General features: G+C 36.2%; 1 protein-coding gene across 5 annotated transcripts in view; it reads right to left on the bottom strand.

Moving 5' to 3' along the window:
* Positions 1-19,876, bottom strand: part of GTF2E2 (general transcription factor IIE subunit 2) — a 79,498-nt gene that overhangs the window by 19,781 nt on the left and 39,841 nt on the right. For all 5 annotated transcript variants that reach the window (XM_078445414.2, XM_078445411.2, XM_078445410.2 and 2 more), the window contains exons 4-6: positions 15,422-15,529; positions 13,400-13,582; positions 5,188-5,281 (exon numbers count right to left, since the gene is read on the bottom strand). In XM_078445414.2, coding sequence (XP_078301540.1) covers positions 5,188-5,281; positions 13,400-13,582; positions 15,422-15,529 — 385 coding nt within the window. The remainder of the gene's footprint in view (positions 1-5,187; positions 5,282-13,399; positions 13,583-15,421; positions 15,530-19,876) is intronic.

The following is a 19,876-nucleotide window of genomic DNA, read 5'->3' as shown; positions in this document are numbered from 1 at the left end:
ATTTATATTCTTTTTATATTCTAATATGTGCTTGAACAGATTCAATATTAAAAATATTGAAATAAATTTTTTGTAAAATATAAATCAATTCCTTTTATTTCTCCTTTCTGTTACAGTTAGGGTATTATAGTTTTTTGTTTTGTTTTGTTTTGTTTTTTAAAGAAGTTCTATGCCCAATGTGGGGCTCACAACCCTGAGGTTAAGAGTCACATGCTCTACCGACTGAGCCAGCCAGGCATCCCAGTATTATACTGACTTCTAAGAAATTATGTCTAAAAGTAGGTTGTATCATCTTGAAATTTCATTTTATAAGAGCAAAGAAGATGTTACAAAGTATTTGTTACTCAAGGCCCATTGAATCTGATGAATAAAGGATTAAAAACCACTAGTCTGGGAAAAAAATCAAAGTCTTTACTACAACCTTTGCCTTCACTATTCTCTGCTTGAACCCCACTTCCCCCACAACAGCACACACATGGGCACCATTCTGGTACTTTGCAAGGCTGGCTCCACCTCATTCCATGGCTCCTCCATCCATGGCGGTCTTCTCTGAGCTCTATCCCCCATGGCTTTACTGGCTTGCACATACTACATTTGTCTCTTTCCTAGAATTTGATACAATCTGTAATCATTTTTATTTTTTGTATTGTCTACTTTATCATTTAGAATATAAACCCCACAAAGGCAGAGAATGGTCTACCTTGTTCACTACTGTATCCCTATATTTAACAAAATGACTGGGGCATATAATAGGACATCAGTAAATATTTGTTGAATAAATGAATTCATGAATACACTATAATAGACCATTACCAAATCTCAAAAAGTGTCAATCAGAAAATAAAAACAAAAGAACGAAGTTGATAAAATGATACCAATAAGTTTAAGCAAATTACTTAGAGATATAAAGAGAATCACTTTATATACACAAAAGAGCCCCCCCCCAAATTATATAATTTCCAAACAAATAATGGGGCGAATATATCACGTATTAAAGATAATAAATATAAAATGACATTTCAAAAGGTTAAAAACGACTGTATGTCAACTACAAAGGAAATATATAAACAAAAGACAGGGTACAAAAAAATGGGCAAAAATATATCAGTCAAAAAAAAGGGCAAGGGATTAAAAGAATAATGAGATAAAGTCAGACTTTAAAGTAAAAAAAAATATGAACTACAACCAAGAGGGGATGCTTTATAATGTTTATGGATACAGTCCTTAAACTAGGATTGTCAAGAATGTTTATAAGCTAAAAACTCTGCAGGAAAACATACAGGAAGTACTGGCAAAATTAACAACCAAAAGGCAATGGCAGATTTTAATGTTTGCTCAGTCACTGCTCATATGAAGTAATCAATCAAAATTTAGTATGTAAAAGGTGATCTGATTGTATTTTCCCTTAAAACAAAAACACAACAACAAAAGTAAAATAGATAAACCAACAGCATAATACAGAAATAAGGGAGAATGCCCAAATACAAAAAGTTAGCAATAAAAAGGGAAAATTACACAAAAAAATTAAACACGTTCTAGGGCCACACTCTGCAAAAGCATATGCTATTAAATTTGAAAATTAAAAGTGATTTTAGGAAAGAACACATTGCCAAAAATTCACAAGGTAGGAAACTTTATGAAGGACATAACCAAAGAAGATATGAAGAATGCTATCAAAGCAGCCACAGCCAGACACATGCATGCATGAGTTTTCGTGTTCAAATCTTCAAGGAATTGAATATTCTCACAAGGAAAGAATGGGAAAGGGAAGGAAAAGGACAGGAATGATGGAAGGAAGGAAAAACAGTACTTCTGTTTGGATGTATCCAGCATCACACACAAAACAAATCCTGAGAAAGTAAACAAAAAAGAGAACACTGAATACTGAAGCAAAAATCCTTAATATACAGGAAAAGAATCCAGAAATATAGAACATAAAAAAAGGGTTATTCTAGGAGTGTAAGGACAGTTCACTATTAGGAAATCTAGTAATATATTTCAACATATATTAAGTAAGTCAGAAACAACAAAGATCTTAATAGATGCATAATCTGTCAATTTACCTTCCCAATATCTCCAGATATATACAGCTATTTCATAACATAAAAAATACATACACATATCCAGCATGTAAGGTGTGTAAGAATATTTGCTGCAGCATTATTAAATACTTAAAAATCCATTTATCAGGTACACTTATATAATGGAACACTAAATAACCATATGGCATTATAGAATATCTTCAACAGAGAAAAAGCAAATTAGAAAATTAGAAAAATAAACATTAAACAATTTACACAACTTACTTCTAAATGTGTATGATTTTACAAACAAGCATATAATGGTTACTTTTATAATCTGGGTAAAAAAAGTGAAAATCCTCATCTTGTCCTTATAAACCAAGTAATAAGGAGATGGGAAGAGTTTAAGCCAACAAAGGCCATATAAAACAGCAAATGAAAATAGGGATAATTTTAAAGAATAGAACTTTAGAAAAAGATAACGCAAACAGGAAAAGGCTGAGCAAAGTTAAAACAGTGATATCCACAGAAAAATCGCAACAGGGGACAGAAAATAATGGCTTGGTATAATGTTTAGTGTGAGGATTACAGCGGAAATTAAGTATACTCCTAAAATTTCTCCAATGAAATTTTACCAAGAAAACCTAGAGGTCCATGCTATTCTTAGCGAGCTACTGCAACCTCAACATTTGCCTCAAATTACACATCTACATAACAGAGCAGATATGCTACACCATGCTGCCATCTGCAGAGCAGAATACTAAAAATTCCCAGAGAACGTTCAATTATTTTGATTGATAAAGGTATCAAGAAAAATGGTAGGGGGAACTAAACTAGTGCTATACTATATTAGAAAGTGAAGAAGAGAGACAGCAGGTGGAATCAGCAACATGATAAGAAAACTTCAAGCTGAAAAATCAAGAAATAAAAATATAAGCATATTATAAGGGGAAAACCACACAAAGAATTAAAATAAATCCAGTTAGGGGCGCCTGGGTGGCTCAGTTGGTAAGCGTCTGACTTCAGCTCAGGTCACAATCTCACGGTTTGTGAGTTCGAGCCCCTCACTGGGCTCTGTGCTGATAGCTCAGAGCCTGAAGCCTGCTTCAGATTCTGTATCTCCCTCTCTCTCTCTCTCTGCTCCTCCCCAACTCACACTCTGTCTCTCTCTCAAAATAAACAAACACTAAAAACAAAAAAATTTTAAGTAAATCCAGTTAAGTATGGCCACAAATGAAAGGGCCTCCACTTAGTGAAAGGAAAAATGTATCTGCTTTTCATTGTAAGATCTTCCTATTGGAACACGTGATACTTGTGATTTTTTTTAATACTGCAAATTGCTTTCAAATGGATTAGCTATGCCAAAGAATAAAGGAATCAGCTATTTTTTTTAAACTTGTAAATATCTTAAGGATCAAGTCCACCGCTATGTTTTTTCAAAGTGTCAAATCAGTATGACATTTATAAAAGTTTTCAAAAAGCAACTCAAGCAATATGAAAACTGCTAAGCCAAACTTTCTTAAATGAGTATCACTACAGTGTATAGAAGGTCAATACTACCTTATTGACACACAGAAAGCTTACTTTATTTATTAGAAAGTGCAATACAGAATAACTGGAATGCTTTGAAATTTTTTATTTACAGTAAAAAACATTTATTGAGAACCAACTATATATAAGGTACTCTCAATCACGATTTTCCAACAAAACACAACATTCTACTTCCTAAAACAAATCATGGTCATCTGCGTAACTTCAGGTTGACTGAACTCCTATCTACAAGCACCACAAGCCTAACATCTGCAGCCAGATAACAAATAAAAGAAAAACTTAAGAGCTATTGCAAAAATTACAAAATCATAAGACATGTATGGGCTACTAAAGGGACAAGAATTATATGTGCATTTTTATACAAAATTATTCCTTCAATAGAAACTCTTTTATTTAATACAATAAACGAAAGTCACTAGGACTACCAGGCATGCATAACAATAGTTTCACTATTTGGAATTTAATATTACTTTTTTATTTTATGTAATTCTATAATGTTAAGATATTCTGGTGTAAGTTTGTATTACTTTTCAAATCTTATAATTAAAATGGTGTTTAATTCTTTTCTTGCCTTTTTAGTTCAAAATTAATACAAATTTACAGTACAGTCTCACACTTGTTTAAATGAGAATTTTTATTTATTTATTTATTTTTGAGAGAGAAACAGAGCACAAGCAGGGGAGGGTCAAAGAGAGACAGGAGACACAGAATCCGAAGCAGGCTCCGGGTTCTGAGCTGTCAGCACAGAGCCCAACGTGGGGCTCCAAATCACAAACTGCGAGATTATGACCTGAGCTGAAGTTAGTCGCTTAACCGACTGAGACACCCAATGTCCCTAAGTGAGAATTTCTACTTGTATAGGTATAGATTTCCCATGACTAAAACCCTTGTTTAACTATTTTACCTGACAAGTATTAATGAAGTATTTTTAATTAAAATCCAAGCACAGGCACCCACACATTTAGTATAAGATTCACCATAAGCTTATTAGCACCTGACTCTACAAGAGTCAGAGAAAAAAGTCATCTTCCCTATCCAATCTGATAATCAGCTCATAAATTACTTAATATTAGTCACCAACAGAATTTTGTTCTTTTTCCCATCCTGCATCAAGCTTTCCTATCAAGATATGTAGTATTTGTAAAATAATGGAAATAAAGAAATAAACTGGTACAGCTGACATATAAGCATAAAATATCTAACCTACTATATGATTACAAGTACAAATAACCTAAAATCTTTCAAATTCCATATTTCAAATTGCATTCTCAGAAACAATATGTTAGAAGATTAGTTGTGTTCTAAAAGATAAGACTAAAAAAGCACTACTACAAAATTTGTTAACATAGGATTATAATGTTACTTTTGAGAAAGAGAGAGAGCAAGGAGCGGGGGAAGGGCAGAGAGAGGAGACACAGAATCACAGGCTCCAGGCTCTGAGCTCTCACAACAGAGACGGACATGGGGCTCGAACTCATGAACAATGAGATCATGACCTGAGCAGAAGTAGGACGCTTAACTGACTGAGCCACCCAGGCACACCTATAATAGGATTATAAATATAAATTTGTCACCCTGTATTTGTAATATTTGAAAACTAAACAGAAAGGCTCACCTTCATCCACAGAAAACTGACAGCTCTTATCATTGAAGAAAAGAATTTTCTTTTTATCAGGACGATTTACAAATAGTATCTGGTCCCCCAAAGCCTTAAAAGACAAAAAAACAAATTTTTTTCAGTTAACTTCCAAATTACCTCCCCCCAACAAAATATTTTTTTTAATAAAAAAAAAAAGTAGTAGTCCTTTTAAGTCTATTAGAGAGAGAGAGAGAGAGAGAGAGCGCGCGCGCACGAGCACGTGTGCACCAGGGAGGGGCAAAGAGAGAGGAGAGAGAACCCTAAGCAGGCTCAGCGCTGTCAGCATGCACCCCAATGCAATGCTTGAAACCATGACCGTGAGATCATGACCTGAGCCAAAACCAAGAGTTGGACACTTAACTGACTGAGCCACCCAGGTGCCCCAGGACTCCTATTTCTTTTAACCTTCAGTATACCATTAGGGTCTACTACACCCAATTTTAATTCTCAAATTTCTTTCAATGAGCAATTCTCACTACTTTTATGTATTGATATTTCAAGAGTTTTATTCTTAGAGATTTCCAAAGTACAAAAAGAAACCTTATTTTTGAAAATATCCAACCTATGTTGCAATTTAATGTAGGTCCACTGGAGCCTTTTATTAATCTAAGAAAAACTGTGTGATCTTAGTGTTCTTACTTTCCCTCTACTTTAAAATATTTTGCCACTTATTTACCATTAGCAATTTCCAATTATGCTTTAAAAAGCTAAAATAGTGGGGCACCTGACTGGCTCAGTCAGTTTAAGTGTCTGACTCTTGATTTCAGCTCATCATCTCATGGTTCATGGTTTTGAGCCCCACATTGGGCTCTTTGCTGACAGCATGGAGCCTGCTTGGGTTTCTCTCTCCCCGCCCCCCCTCTGCCCTCCCCAGCTTTCTCTCCCCCTCTCAATAAATAAATAAATAAACATTCTAAATAAATAGTTAAAAGTTTTTTTTAAAAAAGGAAAGAAAGGTTATATCACCTACAAGTGTGATATAATAGTGAAACAGTGAAATTCTATCACTTAGAAGTGTGATTCAATTTGTGTTATTGCACTGCCAAACTATTGCATTATCTTTCAGAAGATATAAAGACTACAGAGTGGTCTTTGCTGTCTTTTAGCTTTCATTAAATATTTGACAGTTGAGAATTTTTTATTTTCTGCTCCTTAGAGCAATGACAAGAAAACTGACGGAAGATACTTCACCATTATTAATGAATGAGAACAAGAATACAGAAAGCCTAATAGTAGCACTCACTCTAGACTCTGATGATGGTGAAATTCATTATAGAAATAAAATCTAAACCTGTGAGTCTTTGGACGACAATACCACAGATGAACCACCTCAAGCTTAAGAATCAATGATTGACATATTGCTAAGGGCTTAAATATATAAGGTATTTTCCTTCAGTTAGTTTTTCAACAAGAAGGAATTCACTGTACAATACTATGTGATATGAACCTTTGCCATTTCACTTTCCTAAAAAGACGTATAATAGTATTCTTTCATCTTTCTGATGTGTTTGCCAAAATACACTTGATACAGAAGTTTGCTATGTTAAAATCTTATAAAAATTTCCAATAAAGTTGTTTTACACCATCCCTTCATTCTTATTTATATAAATTATTCATGACATAAAATACTTTGAAAAATAGTTCAGATAAAAAGTTCAAAGTAATGGTCATAAAAATGCTCACTAAACTCAGGAGAAAAACAGGTGAACACGGTGAGAACTTCAACAAAGAGAAAATTTAAAAAGAGAGCTGAAAAATCAGAGCTGAAGAATACAATAACTGAAATGAAAAATATAGTACAGGGAATCAACTGCAGATCAAAGGACACAGAAAAAATGGATCAGTGATTTGTAAGACAGGGTAGTGGAAATCACCCAATCAGAACAGCAAAAAGAAAAAAGACAGTTTTTAAAAATGAGGATAGTTTAAGGGACCTCTGGGACAACATCAAGCATACTAATATTCAAATTATAGGGATCCCAGAAGGAGAAGAGAAAAAGGAAAGAAACCTACTTAAAAAAAAAAATGGCTGGAAACTCCTCTGACCTGGCAAAGGAAACAGACATCCAAGTCCAGGAAATACAGAAAGTCCCCAATAAGATGAACAAAAGAGACCTATACCAAAAAAGATCTATGCCAAGATACACTAGAATACAATTATCAACAATTTAAAAAGTTGATTTTTTTTTAGGTTTATTTATTTTGAGAGAGAGAATACAATTATCAACAATTTAAAAAGTTGATTTTTTTTTTTTTTAGGTTTATTTATTTTGAGAGAGAGAGCATAAGCAGGGGAGGGGCAGAGAGAGAGAATCCCAAGCAGGTTCTGCACTGTCAGCATAAAACCCAAAGCGGGGCTCGATCTCACAAACCATGAGATCATGACCTTGAGCTGAAATCAAGAGTCAGATGCTTAACCAACTAAGCCACCCAGGCACCCCAAGAGGAAGAGTGATTCTTAAAATCAAAAACAACTATTTACAACCTACAGAACCCCTCTAAGACTAGAAGTTGATTTGTCAGACAAAAATTCAAAGGCCAGAAGAGAATGGTACGACATATTCAAAGCAATGACAGTAAAAAACCTGAAACCAAGAACTTACTCTACCCAGCAAGATTATCACTCAGACGTGAAGGAAAGAGAAGAGTTTCCCGTACAAGCAAAAGTTAAAGGAGTTCAACAACCAACCAACCTTATAAGAAATGTTAAAGGGACTTCTATAAATAAAAAGGCCATAACTAGAAGAAAATTATGAAAGAAGGCATTTTAGTGGTAAAGGTAAACATATAGTGAAGGTAGTAGATCAACCACCTATATAGTGTGATGGCTAAAAGACAAAAGTAATAAAATCATCTACACCTACAATAATTGGTCGAAGAACACAAAAAAATAAGATATAAAATATGACATGAAAAACAAAACGTGGGGGGTGGGGCAGTAAAAATGTAGGGCTTTTAGAACATATCTGAATTTACACGACCATCAACATCGATAGACCACTATATACATAGGATGCTATGTATGAACCTCATGATAAACACAAGCCAAATACCTATAAGAGATACACTAAAAAATAAAGAGAAAGGAAAACAAAACACTAAGGAAAAGTATGCTCACAAGGGAAGAAAGCCAAAAAAGAAGAAAAACAGAACAAAAACAAAAAAGAAAACAACAAATTAAATGGCAATGAGTACATACCTACCAATTACTACTTCAAATATAAATGGACTGAATGCTCCAATCAAAAGACATAGGGTGGCTGAAAGGATAAAACAAAACAAGATGAAAACAAGAGCCATGTATATGCTGTCTACAAGAGACTCACTTAAGATCTAAAGACACACAGAGACTCAAAGTGAGATGAAAAAGACATTCTCTGCAAATGGAAACCAAAAGGAAGCTGACTTGGCAATACTTATATCAGACAAAACAGACTACAAAAGTCTGTAACAGAGTCAAAGACAACATTACATCATGACAAAGGGATCAATCCAAAAACAGGATGTCTTTGTACCCAACATAGGGCCACCAAAATACATAAAACAAATATTAACAAAGTAATAAGTTGACAGTGATAAAGTAACAGTAGAGTTTATACCCCAGTTATATCAATGAATAGATCATCCAGACAGAAAATCAGTAAGGAAATACCGGCCTTAATACATCAGGACAGCAGAATTAACAGATACATACCAAACATATCATCCAAACACAGCAAAATACACATTATTTTCTTTTTAAAAAAATTTTTTTTAACATTTATGTATTATTGAGAGACAGAGAGAGACAGAGTATGAGCATGAGAGGGGCAGAGAGAGGGGGAGGAGACACAGAATCTGAAGCAGGCTCCAGGCTCACAGAGCCCGACGCGGGGCTCGAACTCACAAACCGCGAGATCATGACCTGGGCCAAAGTCGGACACTTAACCGACTGAGCCACTCAGGCACCCCCAAAATACACATTCTTTTCAAGTGCACATGGAACATTCTCCAGAATAGATAGCACGTTAGACAGAAAACAAATCTCAATAAATTTAAGAATACCTAAAGCATATCATCTTTTTTTTTAAAGTTTACTTTTGAGAAAGAGAGACAGAGACAGAGTGCGAGCAGGGGAGGGGCAGAGAGGGAGGAAGACACAGAATCCGAAGCAGGCTCCAGGCTCTGTGTTGTCAGTACAGAGCCCAACATGGGGCTCAAACTCACAAACCACGAGATTATGACCTGAGCTGAAGCTGGACACTTAACCTACTGAACCACCCAGGTGCCCCTCAAGTATCTTTTCTGACCACAATAGTATGGAAACAGAAATCAGTTATAAGAAGAAAAATGCAAAAACACATTAAACATGTGGAGGCTAAACAATATACTACTATACAACTAATGGGTCAACAAAGAAATGAAAGGAGAAATTAAAAATACCTTGAGACAAAAGAAAATGGAAATACAGCACACCAAAACTTATGAGATAAAGCAAAAGCAGTTCTAAGATGGAAATTCAAAGCTATAAATGCCTACACCAAAAAATAAGAAAAATCTTGGGGCCCCTGGGTGGCTCAGTTGGCTGAGCACCCGACTTCAGCTCAGGCCATGACCTCGCGGTTTGTGAATTCGAGCCCTGCATTGGGCTCTGTGCTGACAGCTCAGAGCCTGGATGGAGCCTGCTTTGGATTCTGTGTCTCCCTCTCCTGCTCACACACACACTCTCTCTCTCTCAAAATAAATAAACATTGAAAAAAAAATCAGTAATCCAAAAAAAACCAAAAAATCTCCCAACAAAAAAAGTCCAAGACCAGGCAACTTAATTGATGAATTCTACCAAACATTCAAAAAAGAATTAATATCGATCCTTCTCAAACTCTTCCAAAATAGGGGAAGAGAATACTTCCAAACACGTTTTATGAGGCCAGCATTAGCCTGATATCAAAACCAGACACAGATGCCACAAGAAAAAAACTGATAGGCCAACATCTCTGATGACTACAGATACAAAAATCCTAACACAGTATTAGCACATAGAATTCAACAATACACTAAAAGGATTATATACCATGATCAAATGGGATTTATTCCAGGGACGCAAGGTTCAAATGCACAAATCAAACAATGTGATATACCACATTAACAACATGAAACTTGGAAAAATCATATGACCTCTCAATAAATGCAGAAAAAGCATTTGACAAAATTCAACATCTACTCACGATAAAAAAAAAAAACAAAAAACAACACCATCAACAAACTGGGTATACAGGGAATACACCTTACCATAATAAAGTCCACTTATGACAATTCCACAGTTAATATCACACTCACTGGTGAAAAACCAAAAACTTTTCCTCTAAAATCAGAAACAAGACAAGAATGCCTGTTCCTGTCACTTTTATTCAACACATTACTGGAGGTGCTAGCCAGAGCAATTAAATAAGAAAAAGAAATTAAGGGCATCCAAATTGGAAAGAACAAAAAGTGTCAGTAATTTCAGATAATATGACATATATAGAAAACCCTAAAGACTCCACCAAACTTTTAGAACAAATACAGTACAGTTGCAGGATACAAAACCTATATACAGAAATAAGTTACATTTCTCTACACTAATAACGAACTATCTGAAATTAAGAAAATAACCCCATTTGCAAGTGCATCAAAAAGAATAAAATATCTAGGAATAAAGTTAACCAAGGACGTAAGAAACCTCTACACTGCAAAGTGTGAGACATTCATGAGAGAAACTGAAGACAACACAAATAAATGGAAAGATACACCATGCTCATGGATTGGAAGAGGACCATTGTTAAAATGGCCATACTATCCAAAGCAAACTATGGATTCAATGCAATCCCCATCAAAATTCCAATGGCATTTTCCATACAAAAAGAATAAACTAATCCTAAAACTTACATGGAACCACAAAAGATCCTGAATAGCCAAAGTAATCTTGAGAAAGAACAATGCTAGAGGTATCACACTTCTTGATTTCACACTATATTACAAAGCCACAGTAATCAAAATAGTACTGACAAAAAAAAAGTGTTATACAGATCAATGAAACAGAATAGAGAGCCCATATATGGTCAACAGATTTATGACAAATGAGCCAAGAATAACAATGCACAAAGGGCAGTCTCTTTAATAAATGGTGCTGGAAAAACTGGGCAGCTACATGCAAAAGAATGAAATTGGACCACTATCTTACACCATTAACAAAAATTAACTTAAAATGAATTAACAACCTGAATATAAGACCTGAAACCATAAAAGACCAAGAAGAAAACACAGGTGGATAAGTTTCCTGATATCAGCTTTGGAGATGATTTGTCAGACTTGACATCAATCAAATCTGATTTGTCAGACTTGACATCAAAAGCAAAGACAACAAAAGCAAAAAAAGTGGCACTGCAACAAACTAAAAAGCTTCTGCACAGCAAATGAAACCAATAAAATGGAAAGGCAACTTACTGAATGGGAGAAAATATTTGCAAATCATGTATCTGATTAGGGGTTAGGATCACAAAAATATGCAGGGGCACCTGGGTGGCTCAGTCGGTTGAGCGACTGACTTCTGTTCAGGTCATGATCTCATGGTCTGTGAGTTCAAGCCCCGTGTCGGGCTCTGTGCTGAGAGCCTAGAGCCTAGAGCCTGGAGCCTGCTTCGGATTCTGTGTCTCCCTCTCTCTCTGCCCCTCCCCACTCATGCTCTGTCTCAGAAATAAATAAACATTAAAAAAAAAAAAATTACAAATATGTAAAGAACTCATGGAACCTGACACCAAAAAAACAGTCTAATTTAAAAATTGGAAGAGAGGGGCACCTGGGTGGCGCAGTCGGTTAAGCGTCCGACTTCAGCCAGGTCACGATCTCGCGGTCCGTGAGTTCGAGCCCCGCGTCAGGCTCTGGGCTGATGGCTCGGAGCCTGGAGCCCGTTTCCGATTCTGTGTCTCCCTCTCTCTCTCTGCCCCTCCCCCGTTCATGCTCTGTCTCTCTCTGTCCCAAAAATAAATAAAAAAACGTTGAAAAAAAAAATATTAAAAAAAATAATAATAATAAAAAAATAAATAAATAAAAATTGGAAGAGGATCGAAATACATGTTTCCAAAGAAGATCTACAAATGACCACCAACACAATCAACATCATCATCAGGGAAACGCTAAACCACAATGAGGTATCATCTCACACCTGTTATTAACAGCCATTATTAAAAAGACAAGGTATCACTGTTGGAGAAGATGTGGAAAAAAGGGAACTCTCATGCACTGTTGGTGTGAATGTAAATTGGTGCAATTGAAAATAGAACAACCCTATACTTCAGCAATCCAGTTCTGGTACTTATCCAATGAAACCAAAAACGCTAACTGAAAAGGATATATGCACTCCCTTGCACACAGCACCATTATTCACAATAGCCAAGATACAGAAACAGCCTAAGTATCCATTGATGGATACGTGGATAAAGAAAATCTGATACACACACACACACACACACACACACACACACACACACACACACCTGAAATATTATCTAGCCATAAAAGAGTGAAATCTTGCCATATGCAATAAAATAGATGGACCTTGAGGCCATTATGCTAAGTGAAATAAGTCAGAAAAAGACAAATGTATGATCTCACCTTTATGTGGAATCTAAAAAAAAAAAAAAAAAAAAGGCTCATCAATAGAAAACAGATTAGTGGTTGTCAGACACAGCGGATGGGAGATGGGAAAAATGCATGAAGGAGTCAAAAAGTATACACTATCAGTTACAAAATAAATAAGTAAATAAGTCATGGGGATGTAATATATAGCACACTAAGTACAGTTAATAAAACCGTATTGTTTATTTAAAAACTACTAAGAAAGTAAATCTTACAAGTTCTCATCACCAGGGCACCTGGGTGGCTCAGTCCATTAAACATCTGACTCTTAACCCTGGCTCAGGTCATGATCTCATGGTTCGTGAGTTCAAGCCCTGCATCGGACTCTACACTGACAGTGCAGACCCTGCTTGGGATTCTCTCTCCCTCTTCCTCTCTCTCTGCCCCTCCCTGGCTCATGCACACACGTGTACTCTCTCACCCTCTCTCAAAAATAAACATTTAAAAATAAAAATTTTAAAACACTTGCTGTTTTTTAAAACAAGATATTATTAATTCAAATTATACTAAGGCACAAAAAGAAAAGAAATGTTACCTTGATAGCTTTCTGGGAATTGGGCAGTCCTTCCTCTATGTCTTCTAAAAGAATTCCTCCTAAGCCTCGCTGGTCATGCTTATCTAACAGCCTAAGTAGGGCTTTCTTATCTTTCAAGTTGTATTTGGGCTTGAAGGCATACTTCCCATCTATCACTTCAATTTTTGGATTATTGACTAATGCCTGTAACAATGACAGAATTTGGATATATTAACAAAAGGAAACCTCATATATACATTCTTAAATTCTATTAATTATTTTAAAAACATCAAACCCAATATAGTTGTATGTTAAAAGTATCTTGTGAATATCAACTAGCATATCTAAAATACTGGACATCCAGGATCCAAAAACAACAGGTAGAGATCAGCATGTTGCTCACTTTTTATAAAAGAAACTTATTATCTACATCAATTATTTAAATGAGAAAAACCATTTTATCACAACAGATTTGAAGAAACTATACCCAGATTCTCTTGGAAGATAAAAAAAAAAAAAAAAAAAGAATAAACACCAGTTAACATTAATAGACAAAGTGAACTGGGTATTGCCCATCCCACCCTCAAAGTACAGTTTTTTTTGTTGTTTTTTTAATTTTTTTTTTTCAACGTTTTTTTATTTATTTTTGGGACAGAGAGAGACAGAGCATGAACGGGGGAGGGGCAGAGAGAGAGGGAGACACAGAATCGGAAACAGGCTCCAGGCTCCGAGCCATCAGCCCAGAGCCTGACGCGGGGCTCGAACTCACGGACCGCGAGATCGTGACCTGGCTGAAGTCGGACGCTTAACCGACTGCGCCACCCAGGCGCCCCAAAGTACAGTTTATCGCATACTGGCACTATGTAAGAAACATAACCCTGGGAGGACTTTATCAATAGTCTGCCCCACCTGGTATCAAATGGTACTTATAGGTGTGGAAGGAACTGAAAAGTACCAGACTTGTGCATATAAGAAATCTACCGATAATGGCAGCTTGAGAATGAAACTGAGTAGGAATGCAGGAATTACTGAATATGAATTATATTCCTAGTCAGTTCTGCTATACAGCTACTATCAGAAGGAAAGCTCCTCAAGGAAGAGCTATCCTATTTATTTTCTTCTGCAGCTGCCAGCCTGACCCTGGAAAGGAGAAAGAGAAGAAACAAAGAAGAAAGGAGGGGGAACAGAAAAGTAGTAATAATTTTAAACTAATGTTGGTAGTCCGTGAAATTTCAAGATTGGGTAAAGCAACAGAATTTAAATGTGGATTACAACTATTTGTGCATCACTGATACAATGAGCTATAATGTTACTGATTAACTGTTCGTTTTATAAAAATCAAGTACAGTATCTTGCTTAGTAAAATAAATTATTAAGTTATATTTTAGGAACTTTACATTTGATTTTTAGAATACAGCACTGGTCACACAAAGTATTCTTCCTAATTGTCATTTCATACTTAAGTAGAAATGAGGGAAATGTGTGAATTTTTAAAAAGCTATTAATTTCTAAATTAGCATGGTCACTGATTATTGTGGGGTTTCTTTTCTTCCAATGATGTGTGTACATACACAATGTTAAGGATTAGTTTTTGAAGTAATCTGTTAGAGGCAATAATATCACCATCACGTCATAATAGGAGTAACAGCATAACAAATATCTCATTATCCCTATACTACCTCATGGTATAAATGTCTAAAACATACATAAAAACAATACAATTTGACAAAATACATTCTAAATTTAGCAATTAAAAAAAAGCAATTATTCTGGAAAAACTTAAATGAAGTGGTACAATGACAGACTTCTTTATAATTTTTATGCTAAAGGCTTCGACATTTTGAAATAGATACATAAGATCTTAAGAAAACCAATAAATCAAACCACCTTAAAATGTGTATGTTTAAAAAACATAAACAAAGACCCTATGCCAATTCTTTTAACTAAAAATTATTATCAGATTTCAGTATATTCAAAATCTTAGTTACAGCAAATATTTCATGGTAACCAACTTTCTTAATGCTATTTTAAGCCTAGTCTTACCTCAGTCATTAGCCATTGTTTCTGCTTGAGTCCTATATCTAAATGTTGTGTTTCATCCAAAATTTCTTCTAAAGTGAGAGGATGTGTATCTCCTCGCTGATGCCGTGTCTATTGAGGGAAAAAATTGTTATTAGGAGACAGTTTTAAAATGCTACATGTATTAAGTAATAGATACAAGTAAGGGAATCTTTCAGGAATGTAGAACATGTATCATTTGAGGCAACACGATTATAGTGATGAACAGAATGGACTATAAAAATCAAACAGCACTGAGTTCAAATTTGCAGCTCTATAAAATCAAATGATAAACTGAGGAAAAATATTTTCAGCTCATTATCACAGAGCTAATCTTCCTAATATTTTAACAGCTCCAAAAACCTAATAGGAAAATGACCCAAAGTCAGGAGCATATAAATCACAGAAAAGGAAATGTAAAAAACCTTAAATATATGAAAAGATACTCAACTTACACCAAAATATTTCATAACCATTACACTGGCAAAAATCCGTATTTTTTATGTTTTTTTTTTTTAATGTTTATTTATTTTTGAAAGAGAGACTGAGTGTGAACAGGGGAGGGGCAGAAAGAGAGGGAGACAGAGAGTCTGAAGCAGGGTCCAGGCTCTGAGCTGTCAGCACAGAGCCTGATGTGAGGCTCGAACTCACAAACCACAACATCATGACCTGAGCCGAAGTCAGATGCTTAACCGAGTCACCCAGGTGCCTCATCAAAAATCCGTATTTGATGACTCTATTAATGAGGGTGTAAAGAAACAGGCCTTCCCACACACTGCTGGTAAAAATGCACACTGATACAACTCCTAGGGAACACAATTTGGCAATATAAATGCATTTAAACGCTTTGACACAGCAATCCATTTCTAGGAATTTACCTTACAGCACAACTTAAAATAAGCGACACAGTCACTGCAGCTCTGGTTGCAAAAGGAAAATATTATAAACAATATGTGGCCAGCAATTGATTAAATCACCCAGACTGATTAAACTATAGAACATCTATGCTACTATACAGATGTTTAAAAAGAAAATGCAGATGTTCTCTATGTGCTAATTTGGAAAGCCGTCCAGAATAAATTATTGAATAAAAACATGCAGGGTCACCTGGGTGGCTCAGTCAATTAAGCGTCCAACTTCGGCTCAGGCCATTATCTCACAGTTCATGAGTTTGAGCCCCATGTCAGTTTGTGCTGACAGCTCACAGCCTGGAACCTGCTTCAGATTCTGTGTCTCCCTCTCTGCCCCTCCTCTGCTCGTGCGTGCTCAAAAAAATATATCAACATTAAAAAATAAAAAAAACTTTTTTAAAGTCCTCCAAACAAAACCCTCCTGTGAGTTTAAAATCAGTTCATTACAGGGGCGCCTGAGAGTCTCAGTTAAGCATCTGACTCTTGATTGTGGCTCAGGTCATGATCTTCGCAGTTGTGACATCCCGCCCCATTATCAAGCTCTGTGCTAAGTGTAGAGCCTGCTTAAGATTCTCTCTCTCTCCCCCCTCAGCCCCTCTCCCCTGCTCACACACTCTCTCTCCCCCCACCCAAAAGATCAATTCATTGCAAAAATTAAAAACCCTGTTGATGTTTGCATGAACTGACTGGCATAAGGACAGATGGAAATTTACTAACCAAACTCATAACTGGTGTGATGGATTAAAAAAATTAAAACCATAATTTTGTAATTATGTACTGTTGTCAGTACATTTTGCATCCCCTCTCCCAAATACTGCAACCTCTCCAAAGACTTCCATGCCCAAACCCTGAAACCTGTGACTATGTTACCTTATGTGGCCCAAGGGACTTCACTGGTGTGACTAAATTAAGGATCCTGAAATGGAGAGATTATTGTGAATTATTCAGGTGGGCCCAATATAATCACAAGTGTTTCTAAGGGGAAAAGGGAGACCTCAGAGTCAGTGATGGGATAGTGGAAGAGGTCGGAGTGATGCAAGAAAGGACAGGTATCATCAAATGCAGACAAAATGCAGACAGGCTCTAGAAGCCAAAAAAGAAAACAGGGGCACTTGGATGGCTCAGTGGGTTGAGCATCCGACTTCGGCTCACGTCATGATCTCACAGTTCACGAGTCTGAGCCCAGAGCCTGCTTCATATTCTGTGTGTCTCCCTCTCTCTCTGTCCCTGCCCTGCTCACACCCTCTCAAAAAATAAATACGTGTTAAAAAAAAAATTTTTTTTTTAAAGAAAAAACAGGAAGTTCCCTCAGAGAGCCCCCTGAAAGAACCAGCCCTGCCTACACCCAGACTTCAGCCCAGTGAGATGGATTTTGGACTTCTGACTTCTAAAACTGTAAAATAATAAATTTGTGCTTTTTTAAGCCACTAAGTTTGTGGTCATTTGTTACAGCAGCAATAGAAAAATAATACCTGTACTTTCTTCCCTTTAAATCTATAAATCTTGAAGTATTTATAGCTATACATCAATTAAAACCAAGTATCCAGGGGCACCTGGATGGCTCAGTTGGTTGAGCATCCTGCTCTTAATTTCAGCTCAGGTCATGATGTCACAGTTTGCAGGACTGAGTCCAGCCATCAGGCTCTGTGCTGACAGCACAAAGGCTGCTTAGGAATCTCTCTCTCCCTCTTTCTCTGCCCCTCCCTGCTCACACAAGAAGATGCTTGCACACGTGTATATAAATAAACTTTAGGGGGGAAAAGTAAAAAATAAACAAAATAGTTATTCTGTATCCTCCATTAACACTGATTAAATCTAACATATTTGCCTTAGTTTTCTTCACGTTAAAAACTTCCCCCCATTAAGTTAAATATAAAATCAAAGGCCAAGTTAATCTTAAAATCTAAGCAGAAAAGAATGAATACATCTCAAGAAAAATAAAAAAGCACTAGCCCTATCTTTATTATTATATTTAAATTTAAATATGGGATTTTTACAATCAGAACAAGCTCAAAAACGAAAGTAATATTCATTGTATGAAAGCCTAACCATTTTCACTGAACTATGTAAACAGAGAAGCCAAACACAGCTGTCAAATTATCAAGTGAAAACCTGTTATAACAAAATGAGGGGGGAAAAAAAGAGCAAGAGAGATAAACCTGAGAAACTCAAAATTACTTCCTTATTTCTTGCTCTTCGATCAGAAGTTAAGAAAAATGAAAAAAAAAAATGAAGGATGCATAGAGAGACTACATAACACTCTAAAGCTAGCTTTTTTTTTTTTTTTTTTTTTTTCCAACGTTTTTATTTATTTTTGGGACAGAGAGAGACAGAGCATGAACGGGGGAGGGACAGAGAGAGAGGGAGACACAGAATCGGAAACAGGCTCCAGGCTCCGAGCCATCAGCCCAGAGCCTGACGCGGGGCTCGAACTCACGGACCGTGAGATCGTGACCTGGCTGAAGTCGGACGCTTAACCGACTGCGCCACCCAGGCGCCCCTAAAGCTAGTTTTCAGTGAAGAACAATTACACACCTTTGTTAAATTCCTTCCTGATCACTAGATGATTTTTGGTGTATTGCATTTTGTATTTTATTTCGCTATTTTTTTTTTCTTGCAACTTCGTAGAAATTGGCTTTTTTTTATAGTGGCCTTATTTTTATCAACCTTAATTCTAATAGCTTGCACATTCTCTTGGCTTTCCTATGTACTTAATCATGTCATCTACAGTTCTACTTCTTCCTTTACAGTATTTACATCTGTTACTTCTTTTTTCCTGCTTCACTGCACTAGGGGGGACTTCCAGTGTAATACCCAATAGATGTTGTGACAATCAGTACCTTTTATCTTTTTCTGACCTCAGGAGAAAACCATTCACTGTTTTACCCTAAGTATTTGGGTTTTCACAGATACCATCTCATCACAGGGTGCTTGACCAGTATTCCACAGAATCCTAGGGTTCCATAAGATGTCACTAGGGGAGCATGAGAAACTGTGATTCTAAAAAATAAACATCAATTCTGCAACCGCACATACCATGCAACCTGAGGGCTCACAGCAACAGGCAAACTACTGAGCAGCCATGCCAACGTTTTCATCAGGTCTTTTAACACCACGTGGCAAGTAGGGCTATGTTCACTTGGACAAGCCCGTTACCAGTTTCCAATGAAATAGAGAGAAGCCACTGATAATTGGTAAGCTCTATATTGCACAAACGGGAGCACAGTAGGCTGACAATGTCAGCAATTCCCTTCCAAATTACCTCCCCTAACCTCCCACCATACAGCGCCAACTCACTCACGGGAGTTCACAAGCTCTGCTGGCAAAAAGGAAATCTGAGGGAAATATTCATTCTGAACAAGGAATTTGTACATACCAGGACTCACCTGCCCCAGGCTGCTTTGCTGTTGTAAATGTTGTAAAACACAGATCACATAGTAAAAAGAAGTAAAATACATTGTGAAGTGTTTGTTTTTTGAAATATTCTCATTTAATAAATCCCTGTGGTTTGATAATTTGTTAGCATTTG

Source organism: Panthera onca, chromosome B1, assembly GCF_046562875.1.
Source record: "Panthera onca isolate mPanOnc1 chromosome B1, mPanOnc1 haplotype 2, whole genome shotgun sequence".
NCBI classification, from domain to species: Eukaryota; Metazoa; Chordata; class Mammalia; order Carnivora; family Felidae; genus Panthera; species Panthera onca.
Note: the sequence above shows the minus strand (reverse complement) of the source record. Positions and strands in the feature narration are given on the sequence as shown.